This window comes from Erigeron canadensis, chromosome 7, assembly GCF_010389155.1.
Source record: "Erigeron canadensis isolate Cc75 chromosome 7, C_canadensis_v1, whole genome shotgun sequence".
In the NCBI taxonomy this organism is placed as follows: domain Eukaryota; kingdom Viridiplantae; phylum Streptophyta; class Magnoliopsida; order Asterales; family Asteraceae; genus Erigeron; species Erigeron canadensis.
The window spans coordinates 2,130,019-2,144,240 of record NC_057767.1 but is presented as its reverse complement, the minus strand read 5'-3'; the positions used below and the strand labels follow the sequence as shown (position 1 = coordinate 2,144,240).

The window sequence follows — 14,222 nt, the reverse complement described above, 5'->3', positions numbered from 1 at the left end:
TTTTTTTTGAAGGTGAAAACAAATCTATTTAATTGAACCCTAAAAAAGGAAGCCTCTTTGCTTGCCAATTATTGTTTTATTTTTCTTTCATATCTTTATCCTTTATTTAATTAATTAATATAGAACTAATAAATACAACACTTAAAAAATAAAAAATAAAAATAAAAGTACATCACATAACTATAATTATATAAAATGATGAGTTAATGTAGTGGTTTGAAATTCTTCTAATGACTTATAAGTCTAAGGTTCGAATCCCCCATTTCAGCCAACTTTACGATATAAGTGTCCTCCTATGAGGGTTGGACTTAAGTTTACCTAAATTCAGATCTAAGGGGGCAAGGCTTACTCCTATTAATCGTTATGCCTTCGGACGAATTAGTAGGTGGTTTTCCCCTATTGAGTATTTGAAATAGGTATTTCTGCTTCGAAGGAGCTCTCTAGCGCGCAAACCCGATTAAGACAGCCTATGCCAGACCTTGAAGCTAACAAAATCATGTAGGAAGGATGTCTCGCATGAGTGAGGGCACTCCAAGTCTCCAATCACAATTTCATTATATGAAGGGACCATCACATTTTTGTTAAAAATTTGTATCACATAATTTAACCAAAAATACATCACATAATCATAAAATCGATACGTTAACGACAAAAATTATTTGATTAGAGTGCTTACAACTTTGTGAGCGATTTTACAACATGTAACTCTTAACTTTTAAGTTTAAAGAATCCACATCATATGCAAAAAACAGTTACTTGCAATCACAACTATGCAAAGCAGCAGGTGGTTGTTTGCCATCATTACTAGCAGCCTGATAACTTTGTTCCCATACATCTTTTGGATCTGCTTGTGCATGAGGAATATGTCGTGGATGCTTCTCACGTTTATCCCCCTTAATTTGCTTCAAAGCATGCTTTAATGCCGGAAGTAATGCCTCCATACACTCACCAACCGCATTTGGATTCCCCGGCATGTTAATGATCTAACATATCAAATAACATCATTATAAATAATTAGTGACTATGATTTGTTTACATTCAAGTAGGACATTTTGTAACTAACACTTCAAATCAGAAGCCCTTACCAGCGTCGATCCACGTATACCCGCTGCAGCACGTGAAAGCATTGCAAACTGTGTAACCTATTTAATTTTTTGTATAAATTAATAGAATGTCTCTAAAAATACATCCGATCTCATCAAACAAAATACATGCAATATGACTTTTACAAAGCAAATGTGATACAGAAACTATTGTTAACAATACTTGTTAATAGTTATTGGCTTTTGGAGAAGAAGATTTGTAAATTGACTGCCTGCCCAGTTTGTTCTCTTGAGTATTAAAGCACAACTTGTTTAATTATTGGAAACAAAAGAAGCGTTAGACGTAACAATATGGGAGAGGCTCACAAGGGTCTGTTTTCGGGTAGCTTTTGGACTTTTGGTAAAATGGTCAGATTAGGACGACTCCAAACTCTTATTTTCAAGAACAAATACATTTCCTTTATAAGTAGTGTTTCAACTACGATTACAGAAGATATATGACACAAAGATTATAATAACATGATCAGGGGCTTTAATGCATTACAAAACACTTCGGATAACTTTCGACCCATTTGATCTATTTCCATTTTAGTTGTTTCTTTTATCTTACCTGTGTAATCCGTTAGAATTAAACATAACCTGATGATAAGTAAATGGTCAGGTCCAATGTGCTTCTTTAAAAAGCATCATGCCAAAGACTATATAGTAATTATAATGTTTCCAGTAACAAAAATACCTTAAGGCTCTCTTGCATCATGACATGTAGAAGTCCAGGGGTTTCCTTTTCTATTACGCCTTTTGTTGCTTCGGGTGTAACATCCCTAGGCGTGAAGCCAGTACCGCCTATCATTAAAATGCACTTTATTAGAGAATCTTAACTAGGACAAAACTGATATTACTAGAGTTCCAAATTTAAATATCTTACCAAGTGTTAATATCAAATCCATTTTTTCTAGATCACTCCATCTCTGCAAGATCTCTTTGATATTGGGAATATCGTCTGAAACCACAGCTGTGGCAGCTACCATTGCTCCTCCCAATTTTTCAGAAGCAGAGTTCACAACAGCAACTGCTCTAGGACCACTGCCAGTTTACATGTTTCAGTTCCTTGTTATTGTAATTCTTAAAACTAACAAGTAATATTGATAAAATAGATACATGACCTAATAAGAAAATATAACCAAGTGTAAAATACCTTCGATCAGGTCCTGCCCCTGATGCAACAGTATCACTCACTGTAAGAATAGCAACTTTATATGTGGGTGTATCGGTACTTATTTTCATTGCCATGGTACTTTGTGTAACATTGTCTAGATTTAATGGTAACATATCATCCCCCACAGCCAACCCACTTATATCAGAAATTAAGATAGCTGATACCCGAGTTCCAGAAGGAAGTACTTTTCCTGATGTTGGTAATTCTAACAATGCATTTGCTGACTTCATACTTAGCAAACGACTACTCAATTGATGACCAGTACTCTCGGCCGTAAATCTGTAAACAAAAGAGACAAAATCCAGATCACAAATATTTTTCTATTTGACCAACAGATTCATTAGACATGAAGTAGAGGTGGCAAAATACCCAGGTCGGGTAACAGGTCAACACGTTCATTTTGGTGCCCATCAGGCTGACCCAAACCACTACTCTATTTTCGAAAACTATAAACTAATTATTGTTGCAAAACTTATCTTTCATCAATATTAATCTACTGTTATTCATAAAATGATCTAGAAGGTATTTTGCACTAAAATACACCTCGGGTGACTTTCAACCCATTTGACTTGTAAGATGAATTTTCTTCTATACCCTTTTGACCCATAAGAGATAAAACATGGTACAAATCAAACCACTTATAAGTAGAGGGTCAAAAATTGCCACCTCTATAAGAAAGGATAGACCAATCAGCAAATTTATAAAGTTCATACACAGAATGATCACAACTTAATGCTCATATTACATGAAATATACACCAGAAGCAATACCCTGGATATCCCAATCCAGCATTGTTCTCCCATCTAGTAATGGCCCGATGAAACTCTGTCCGAGCTGGATCTGTCTTAATCGACTGTTTAAGGTAAGCATGTACTCTGCAACATACGGTACAAGAGAATCCAAGGTTTCATGATCAGTTACAATTGCAAAGTAGCCACCATTACCATATACTACGTAATATCAATTTCCATCGCGGGTTCACCAGGTGAACAATACGCTAACTTCTATAAAATTTTTTAAGCTTACAAATTTGCAACTTTTTTTATTTGAACGGCAAACAATCCTACGTCTACTCCTAAATTACACGAGTACCTGGGATGAAACTCAGAACTCTCGACCCCCCCCCCCCCCCAACACACACACCCACACCCAAATAATCCACCCCATACAAATGTAGAACTTAACTTCCATATTTTATTTAATTACATATTTAGCTTATTTGATATGAGTTTATCAACTACATTTTTTTTATTTAGTTTACACTCTCACAACTCCATATATTTAAACTTTACAATTTACTTTTTAAAAAATTTATGACCAAAAAAGTTACTAAATAACGAATTTCTTTCATATACCTAAACTTTAAAGCTACATCATTTACTTGGTTCACATTTCACACCATTCTTTACATTTAAGATTTATGTTTTGCTCTTCTAAAATAATTCTTATCCTAAATAATTCTTTTATAATGGATTTGGAAATAACCTCCCGCAACGCGGGGAGCATATATAGATTCATGTATATCAAATGACATAACCAGAAACAAAAGAACACCTTGGAAGATGTGGATTTGTCCATCCAGCAAGATTACGAATTGATGGAATGACAAAGACGTTGAAGCAGACCAAACAGCTAACTGGATTACCAGGTAAACCAAACGCAAGAATTCTTTTCTGTTTGTCTGATGACTGAGTTGCGATTTCTGCAAATGTAAGAGGTTTTCCGGGCTTCATAGCAATCTGCAACAGAGATATTTCACATTTTCTTTCTTTTCTATTTTCCTAACCACAAATCATAATCTTTAAGACAAAAAGATAAAAAGTAACAAGAAAGTTAAAGAATGATTAGAAATGGCAACTTCTACACATATATATACGAATGGACCTATCCAGGTTACATTATAATCAATATATCTTTAACGAGCCAAACCAGTACAATGAAAAAAGAACTACGAGTAAAATAAAAATGTATCAGATGATGCGAAAGTAGTCCAGCTTGTTTTATAATTTTTAAAGCATAAAACCACTTAAACAATTTACCGAAGTAACTAAATTATTTTTGAATAATATAATTATTACAAATGTAATCATACTTCACATACTAATTATTCATAAAATAAATTAGCCGATTAAGTGTTAAAGGTCAACCCATAGTCCCGTAACAAACATGACCTATTTTGATAGGGGCCAGATTCTGCCTTTTTGTCACATCTAATAATGTAAGAAAACTAACTGGGGCAAGCTTTATGACCTCTTGTCATTTCCCATCTGATGCAATGAGCATATATATAAATGAAAAGCTGGATGACGAAAAAATGAAGAGGAATCCATCTTTCACCTTATCAAAATACACTCTGCCTTTATTTTGAAGAAAAGGTTTTACAAAATCCCGGTCTCCCATAGAAACACCACCAGAAGTAAGAAGAATATCAATGTCAGCTGATAGTGCTTTATCCAGAACCGTCTTGATTTCATCCTCGTCATCACGAGCAATACCAAGATCAATAACTTTACATCTTTGCTGTTTTGCAGCAGCAACAATCATTGCCCGGTTGGAGTCCCGAATCTAAAAAAGAAAGCCAGCAAGAAGTGAAATTGGCAGCAAACTGACACATGAAGTACCAAAATTCAAAACAAACATAGTTTTAAAACATTCTATTTACATGCTATGTTACAAGAAAGGGCTCAGCAAACTATCAGTTCCTTAGCTGTATTCGAAGTGCTAATGATTTGAATGTTTATACAAACCAAGATCGATTGAGTTCTAATAATAGGGTATTAGTACCAACTAGTTGCAATAGTAACTGAGAATCTAAGCTGATCATAGAAGAGGCTATATTGATCCAAGTTAAACATGAATTATCTGAGAAAAACTACATAACCCTAATCAAAATAAGATGAGCCAAAATTTGTAAGTAGTAGATAATGTAAAACTGAAAGCAAGAGGCCAGAAACGACACAATATTTATTTCTAACTTTTATAAGTTTATATGATATTTGATAAGTGGTTGGACTTGTAGAGGCCGGCACAAGTTTTGCACTCATTCTAATGTATTTTGTTATACAAAAAAATAGGTGTTATGCTCATAAACATACATGGAGCCTTTACTTAGCGGTCGTGTCAACAAAAAAAGTGAAGATATCTATGGATACTCCTACTAATTTAAGTTTGGTTTTAATTTGCAGCTTTTTCTTTCATATATACAAGTGTGCAGTACCTGACCACGATTTAAAGACTTGCATGTAGGCTCTACCAACTCATCTCCCGTGGAAAGCACAGCAATAGTTGGAGTAGGATATACCTACGTGATAATATTGGTAATCAGAGACATCATTTCATGAAGAAAATATAATCTAGCCATACAAATCTAGTGAAGTGATACCTTCACTGTCAAAACACCGACTGTAGCAAGTAACCCAATTTCTGCAGCACCCAGTAGTTCTCCAGCTTTCAAAACTATGGCATCTTTGCTTATGTCACACCCCTGTTAAACAATGTTTTTATGAACATTCTCATACACTCTTCAAGAGGAGAATATTGCAACTAGGGTTGTAAACAAACCGAATAAACACGAACAAAGCCATGTTCATGTTCATTCAATTAACTTAGCGAAAGGTTCACAAGCAGATAAACGAACATCAAACTGTATTCGTGTTCATTTGTTTGTGTTCATCGATGAACGCAACCGAACGAACTTAAGATAGAAGTAAATGTTAGGATTCAAATTCAACGTTACAAAAATTCAGCTTTTGAAAATCGTTATCGGACATGGTTGATTGTGCTTTTGATATTAGAAATCAGTTATTCAAGTACATAAACGAACATATATATATGTATGTACTAGCATTGTACCCGCGCGATGCGGCGGCGGTTTGGTGGTGACGGTGGCCGTGGTGGTGGTGGTGTTCATGGTGGGTGCAACTCTGTAAGTAATTTGTGTAAATGTAATTGATGTAAAGTGATAGTAGATATAATTTAGAAGATAAATGATTAATAATGTAAATTAATTTATAAAGGATAAAATGGTAATTTTCCATCTAACACTTTTATGAGAGAGAAAGTGATAATTATTATAAGATAGTATAGATGTATGTATGTAAACAAAGACCGAACATATTCAAATGAATATAAATGAACAAACTTTCACGAACACATTATCAAACGTCCATATACTTAAATGAACAAATGAGAGCTATCTTCATGTTTGTTCATTTAACTGAATAGAGGAACATGAAAGAACTTCTAGCCAAACGGTTCGTCGAACGTTCAGTTTGTTTACGGCCCTGATTGCAACTACCTAAGTTCTAGTAAAAAGAATTCTATAGGCACTCTGCCAAAACTATCAATTAAATTTGTAGCAATTCGGACACAATTGTTTTTTTCAATATCGCCTTACTATAGTTGCATGTGTATAACAATTTTAAAGTAGAGCCAGCTGCATTCTAAGGCAATCAGAAGCCCAAAACACTTATTATCATATCAGCTACAAAACCATGCTAGATTGCCTTATACGAAAGGGGTCATGGGAATCAAGGTTAAATTAGGATCAAGAATGGACAAGGTCACTGCATCAAGATCAAATATCAACGAAAATCACAAGCGAGCCATCAATATGCTGAAATGCACTACCAAAAGGTTTACTAAAACCAGTTAATCGTGGTTGTTATCAAGATCATCTAACCAGATCACCATTGTCTAAACTATTTCCAACCATCCATGACACAACTGATGAACCTCATTGGTCTATTCCTCCGTATTACATGTCTGTGTTAGCTAGTATTGTGTTATTGTGGTTTTATCTGCCCTAACTAAGGCTGCAAACCAGCTTGCCATCTCTTACAGTAGCCAACGAGTGTTTTAAATGGAGTCATTCTCCTCTACGTTCTCAAACCACTTATTTTTGGGTCATACATTAATAATGACAGTTAATAAAGGAGTTGAGAAATCATTCACCAATCTCCAGCTAACTTCTCTGATTTACTCGGAAAGTTTATCAGACCCATTATTTTAATTGGTTGTAGTCTTTTTTTTGTGGGAACCTCTGTAACAAGTACAACGATATCCAACCCCACTAGAGTGGGATATGGGGGGAGCTGAGATGAAGACAGTCATTGAAGGAACCACTGTAACAAGTGTTGAGGCCAAAAGCACTACAAAACCATTACCCGTTGTGCTTTATGAAAAAGTTATAGATGTGCCCACCACCATTAATAATCTCACCACCTTGAAGCGCTTTCATAACCTCCTAGTATCAGTCGCAATCTTCCTAGACTCATGCTTCTTATGTTTTAGAGGCCTATAAATGGTATGGACAGGGAATTCCACACTTTTCACTTGGCTTTTCAAGAAAGCATAATGGGCACAAAGCTATTTCCATGTAGATATCACCAAACAATTCATGTAGTATGCATAGACAGGCTTGTGGTACCCATTTTTTAATAAGATATTTGGCAAAATCTGCCTAGCAAGAAATTTAAAAAAGATATTCATATAGTGTACTGAAAAAAAGATATTCAGATAAATAACAAAGCCAAGCTAGATCAAATGCAACCAAACGAAATAAGCATTAAACCATGTAATTACTTAACTTCAGCAGGAGGCAAACCCCCGAATGTTCAACAAGAAGTAAGAAAAACCTAAATAGGCTAAACAAAACTGGATTCTAAATAGAGCCCACCAATAGAAGAAATGGCATATGAGGCAAACAGCATGAAATACTCGTCCAGAAAACCTCTTACGCTCAAAGGCTTGCACCCAAAACCCTCAAAACCTCTTAGATTGAACTAATTTGGTCAGTTTACTTTGCCGCTTAGATGGCTCGAAATAGTTCCTAGATTATCTTCTCGACACCGTTTAATAATTCTGGGCTTCGATTCCTAACAACCAACTTTTTTTGACCAATGTAATATAGAGGGGGGGGGGGGGGGGGGAAGGGAGCAAGTTATTACCACAGGACGAATATCAACTCCGGTGTTGGTTTTAACCAAGATGCGTACACGTTTTGTATCAGATGAAGGGGTATCAACTAGTTGGGTATCTTCTACTTGCACAACTGCATCAGCTCCGTCAGGTATTGGGCCTGCGAGAGAGAGAGAGAAGATATACTTTAAGTAGACAAGACTCTGAGAATAAAGCCTTACCAAAAACAAAAGAGACCTCCAGTAGTAACATAGGCAACGGTTCCAGGAGTGAGAGTGACGTGAAGACCATCGTTGCCTGCTCTTGATTCCATAATAACCGGATACTCACCAGGACCATCTGCAGCTATTACAGCATATCCGTCCTACAACCACAAGCAAGGATTTTAAATATTTTTAGTGTTGGAACAATACTTGAGCATTGTAAAGTTGGTTTTATTTTTGTGGAATTTTGCCGTATTTATTTATTAGTATTACTAGCTAATTAGCCCGGGTTCAACCCGGGTATTCTAAACGAGTTTTGTAAATACATTTAAGTAACTGCTCAGTGCCGCCTTCCGCGGGTTTTGAGCCTCAATACCTCGACGGTGTATGGGTAGGTTAAGATGTAGGCAGACCTTACCTCTACCTAAGTACCTAAGTAGCGAGGCTGCTTCCAGGTTCTACCTAAATGGTAAAAAAGGCCCTCCAACCTTTGCATGGGATGAGTTTTGTAAATACATGTCTATTATCATAATGAAGCATAGAAAAACCCGTAAGGTAAAAATGTCTATATTTTTAATGGCAAGTTATCAATGTTGCTATAATAAAAAGAGAAGATTTAACCTAACTACATCATAAAAAAAAAGTTATTATACATTAGGCTTATTTTACAATAGGCTTGATAGTTTTAAAAACTTTTAAATGATGGGACTAAGAAATAAAATTCATAGATGATGTCATAATTAGTTGAATATAAAATAAATAATTAATACGAAAAAGCTTAATGATGCCAAATAAGATTTTCTTAAAAAATATTGATGTCATCCCAATCTTGTTTTATTTATATAAGAGATTGTAAGATAGGATATACTCACAAAAGAAAGAATTTATATATATATAATATATATTATATATATATATAGGGTAAAGTTATTTTGAGAACCTTTTTTTTTTGCAAGAACCTTTGAGAACTTTTCAAATCAAGCCCACCCGATGATTTTTCTTTACATGAAAATTGTTTTTTAATTGTTTTCTGAATAACTTATGTGTAATTTTAAAGTTTATAATTGTGTGGAGGCATTGATTATCATCCGTTATACATATATGTGAAGATTTGGATTCTTGATCACATGTGCACGTATATTGCTATGATCACATGTATGCAAGTCGATCACATGTAATCATAGCAATATTCGTGCACATATGATCAAGAATCCAAATCTCCATATAATTGTATGACGGATGATAATCTATGCCTCCACACAATTATAAACTTTAAAATTACACATAAGTTATTCAGAAAACAATAAAAAACAATTTTTATGTAAAGAATAATCATCGGTTGGGCTTGATTTGAAAAGTTCTCAAAGGTTCTCGCAAAAAAAAGTTCTCAAAATAACTTTTCACTATATATATATATATACATATATATAGGGTAACACTCCGGTGAGAACACTTTTAAAATAAGAACGGTGAGAACACTTAAAAACATCATTTTGATGCTTTAAAAGTCCATAAAACTAACATAGTGCATAACTAATTATTATTATTTAAGTGTTTAGCAACACATTGATCCTTCAAAATCGAAAAAATCACGTTTATTGTTTTGTGCATCCATCTTGGATGCATATTATCAAAATGATGCATCCAAAAAAAAACGTGATTTTTTTCGATTTTGACGGATCCATTTGTTGTTAAACACTTAAATAATGATAATTAGTTATGCATTATGTCAGCTTTATGGACTTTTAATGCATCAAAATGTAGTTTTTAAGTATTCTCATTTGTTCTCATTTTAAGTTGGTTGTCATTTGATTGTCACCCTATTTATATATATACTATATTATAAAAAGAATAGCCCTTTTTATTTTTGGTAATGTTGAAAATTTAACACCCCTTAAAATAGTTTCATATACAATTAAATTACACTGCCAGTCCTTTATCATTTAAAATATGTCCATTAACCTTTTACATCAATTATATACACAACTCACCGTCGCTCCACCACCAACATCACACCGTCGCCGTCAAGACCACCGCCGCATAGCGCGGGTACCATGCTAGTGTGTGTATATATATATATATTGTAGGATAGGATAAACTCATAAAAGAAAGAATTTATATTATTGTGGGGGGGGGGGGGGGGGGGGGTAGAAAGAGAGAGAGACCTTGATGGAAGCAGGATATGGAGGAAGAGGATCAGGAGCACGAACGTCTTGAGCCAAAATCTTTCCAAATGCATCTCCGTGTTCTATGGACACACTCACCGGCTGCCCCCGCTGCTTTGATGATGCATCCAATACTAATTTCAGAGCTTCTTCTACTGATATCATCATCACTTCTACCTCCACTCCACTCCACTCCGATTGATATTTTGGGGGGTTTGACTTTTAATCAAATTTACTGTACTACTCTAGTATTCTTGTTGGTGGTGTTGGACTGTTGTTTTTGTTTTCTTTCTTTTCTTATTATCTCCACTAATAATTATTCATTTCATATTTATACGTAGGATTTGATATTCGTACCACAAAAGTTGATATATTTACCGTATAGTACAGTTATTATATCATACTTGATAAGTCAATAAAACATTTTGGTGGTAAATTAATCAAAGGTTATGATACGAATATCACCTCCTATTTATAATAGTTAATACTTTCAATAATAAAAAATGTATAAATTATTGAGGGGTTTTTTTTTAAAAAAATGTTAAATGATTCATGTGCATAAAAAGGTTAGTATAATTTTATATTAAAGATCCGCCCTGAAAAAATCATTATATTAAAAAAGATAAAAAAAAAAAGATAGAGTTTTACACGTTGGGTTATATGGCTTTTTTCCTACTATGATGGATACATACTATCTTGAATACTCCATGAAAACCTACAAATCCCCTTATCTATTTTTGATCTTTGAAAAAATAATTTTTTATTTCAAAAAAAATTCATGGTGGATGAAGACTAGAATGAATCCGGTAATTTATGACAGACGTATCCTGGAGCTTATGGCCACCTCTAGAATAATTTTTTTTTTTAATAAAAAAAGATAAGTCAATGGTACCTCAGCTTTATCGATGTTTCAGAGTCAAGGGTTCGTGTAAGACTCGCTCCTAATCTCTTCTCAAAAAAAAAAAAAACCTCTAAATATGTTACATTGAAGCTTTAGGACTACATGTAACATGTCAGACAATAATCTTTATTAAACGTATTGTGTCCACGTCTAACTTATTCTTAGTTGGTGGCACACAACTAGAACACGAACATTAGCATTTAACAAGACCATATGCCAACATAACCCAATATTGATTTTTTAAATATACATTACCAAGACCATATGCCAACATAACCCACCGTAATCGAATGTTGATTTTTTAAATATACAATAACACAATGATGAATGCAAAGGATTGGAAGAGTTGTTGTCCGTTGTCTTTACTTGGGCTAAACTACATTTCTCGTGTCATATTGACCCATAAATTTCTAACAAACCCTTTAAAAATATACCTCTAATTCTCTAAACATTATGTGAGAAACAACATGACGTTTTAGGTCACTTATTCGTTAAGCGTGAATATTCTGAGTACATATGGAATGAAATAAAAAATGTTATGAAAGATAAGAAATTAAGGATGTAGCTAATATATAGGAGGTCATCAAACACTGGTTAAGTAATAAGCAATTTAACAATATTGTGGCAAATGTTGTGTGCAGAGAATTAGTCTAGCACCCGTATGTTTATATATTTTGGAATAAAGGGAATGCTAAGAATTTTTAACAAGAATAATATACCTAAAGAGAAACTAAAGAAACAAGTTATGGAGGTCATCGGAAGCAAATTAGCCCGAATGCAACTTAAAGATGGGAATGCTTACTGGTAATGAAAATGAAATGGAACGTATAAGGTACATTGATGAGATCCGAGAAGACATTGAAAAGATAACAATTGCACATCTGCGACACAATAAAGAGAAATGGAAGGTGTTGTTCCAAGTTATTCGTTAGTTGATTGAGTATAGGAGCTCGTTTAAACCAAGTTCGAGATTAAATGTTTCCAACTCGAGTGGAGCTCGAGCCGAGTTATTCAACTTGTGTAGTTAAACGAAAGAACCAAAAAAAAAAGTTTTTGTTAGCTAGGCTCATTTGAAAGGTCGTCTAATTTTTAAGGAGTGACCTGAACGAGCTACTAGGGCTAGTCCGACCTTCTATTACATGGTTACAAAAACTAATTACATATGGGCTTTGTTTGTTACAAATTTTTCAAAAGCTTTTGAGGAGCTTTAGTTTTTTGTTTCAAATTAAAAGCTCATATAACGTTAAAAGCTTTGTATGGATGCTGCTAACTTTAGATTTTATTTAAAATAAAAAGCTTCAAAATGAAACGCTATTTCAGGAGCTTTTAGTTTGGATGAAGCTTTTAGTTTTTAAAATTACACAAATACTTCTTAAAGTTGCAACTACAACTATGATACCAAACACCTATTGAAAATAAAAGATTTAGCTAACAGTTTGGCTTAAAAAACCTAAGTAGTTAAAGGACCGAAATTTCGGTGTTCGGCCAAGGACTGGTATTTGAAGTATCGGTTATACCAGTAGTATTTCGGTAATCTTAATATTATGAAAAATATTATGTATAGTTATATATATAACAAAAAGATTGCTATTACACTCACAAATAACAATTATATTAAGTAAATACTGAATCTAAATATCAAAGTTAAGCTTAAAAGTGTCAATATTTGAAAATTTTAGTGTTTTTTATGTTGTTTTTTAGTTTGGATAGGGATGGTAAAAAAATCCGAACCCGACGGGGAAACCCGATACCCAAAAATTTTGGGGCGGGGCGGGGCAAGCTTATCGGGTCACGGGTCGGGTTTTCGGGGAAACTATCGGGGTTTTTTTTGGGTTTTGGGGTAGGGAATGGGGCATGATCACCCCGACCCGAACCCGATAATATACATACATAGTAGAATTATTATTATATTTTATATCTACTTGATGGGAAAAAATATGTGAAACACATTTCTCTATAAAAACTTCCTTCCGATCCCTTTTTCTAATATATGGTTTATCTGTAACTATATTTCTTTGCTTCTTTATATTCAGGTTTTTTTTTATAGACTTTCTGCTTCGCATAAAAGTTCAGACATTTGGACTCTGTTTTTAGTAATAGGTGATGTATCATGCCGTCATGGTTTATACTTTATATAATTGCTTTGCCAAAATACAAAATATTGATGGATTATCTTCATATGAAATTTTCGGGAACTTTAAAGAATTGTAGGTTTGTTTTTTTTACTAATCTTATAGAAGACAAGTAGGTTAATATCGGGTTGGGTTTATTAATGGGGATCGGGTATCGGGCCGGGTTTGGGGAATATTTTATCCCCGATGGGGTACCAGATAAGGTACCCGATGGGTATCGGGTTAGGTTCGGGTCGTATTTTTCTTATCGAGTTTGGGTTGGGGTATGGTAGTACCCGCGCCCGAACCCGACCCATTGCCATTCCTAAGTTTGGAAAAATAATTTATTAAAAACAAAAATCTGAAAAACTGGTATACTACCGAAATTTGGATTGAAATTTGACCGATTTCGGTGAGATTTCGGTAAATTTCATCGAAAATCTTGGTACCAAAATTTTAGACAAAAATCTATACCGGTATACCAGTGGAGGACCGAAAACCGAAATACCACAGGTCAAATACTAGTTAAAAGCTACAACTTACCGCTCTAAATTTACAGCTACCCGCTACAGTTACATTTGTCAAATATACTCATCATGTTATTAAGGAGAATGGGCCAATGACCTCCATATGAAACACGTTACTAAAATTAGTTTTAGTAATG

The 14,222-nt window shown here is 34.2% G+C and overlaps 1 protein-coding gene across 1 annotated transcript; it reads right to left on the bottom strand.

Annotated features, from left to right (window-relative positions):
* Positions 1-623: 623 nt before the first annotated feature.
* Positions 624-10,830, bottom strand: LOC122607474 (molybdopterin biosynthesis protein CNX1). Its single transcript, XM_043780451.1, has 13 exons — positions 10,547-10,830; positions 8,416-8,542; positions 8,208-8,338; positions 5,642-5,743; positions 5,477-5,560; positions 4,597-4,824; positions 3,814-3,998; positions 3,030-3,134; positions 2,239-2,538; positions 1,969-2,126; positions 1,780-1,886; positions 1,086-1,142; positions 624-983 (listed from the first exon to the last, which is right to left on the bottom strand). Exons 1-13 carry the CDS (start codon positions 10,712-10,714, stop codon positions 753-755), a joined length of 1,983 nt encoding a protein of 660 aa, XP_043636386.1. The 5' UTR covers positions 10,715-10,830; the 3' UTR covers positions 624-752.
* Between the last annotated feature and the right edge of the window lie 3,392 nt (positions 10,831-14,222).

Coding starts and splice junctions, on each gene's coding strand:
- LOC122607474 (XM_043780451.1), bottom strand. CDS start 10,714: ATGATGATATCAGTAGAAGAAGCTCTGAAATTAGTATTGGATGCATCA. Junction 3,135..3,813: donor ACAAATCCACATCTTCCAAG/GTGTTCTTTTGT, acceptor CGTATGTTGCAG/AGTACATGCTTACCTTAAAC. Junction 2,539..3,029: donor GCTGGATTGGGATATCCAGG/GTATTGCTTCTG, acceptor TTTTGTTTACAG/ATTTACGGCCGAGAGTACTG.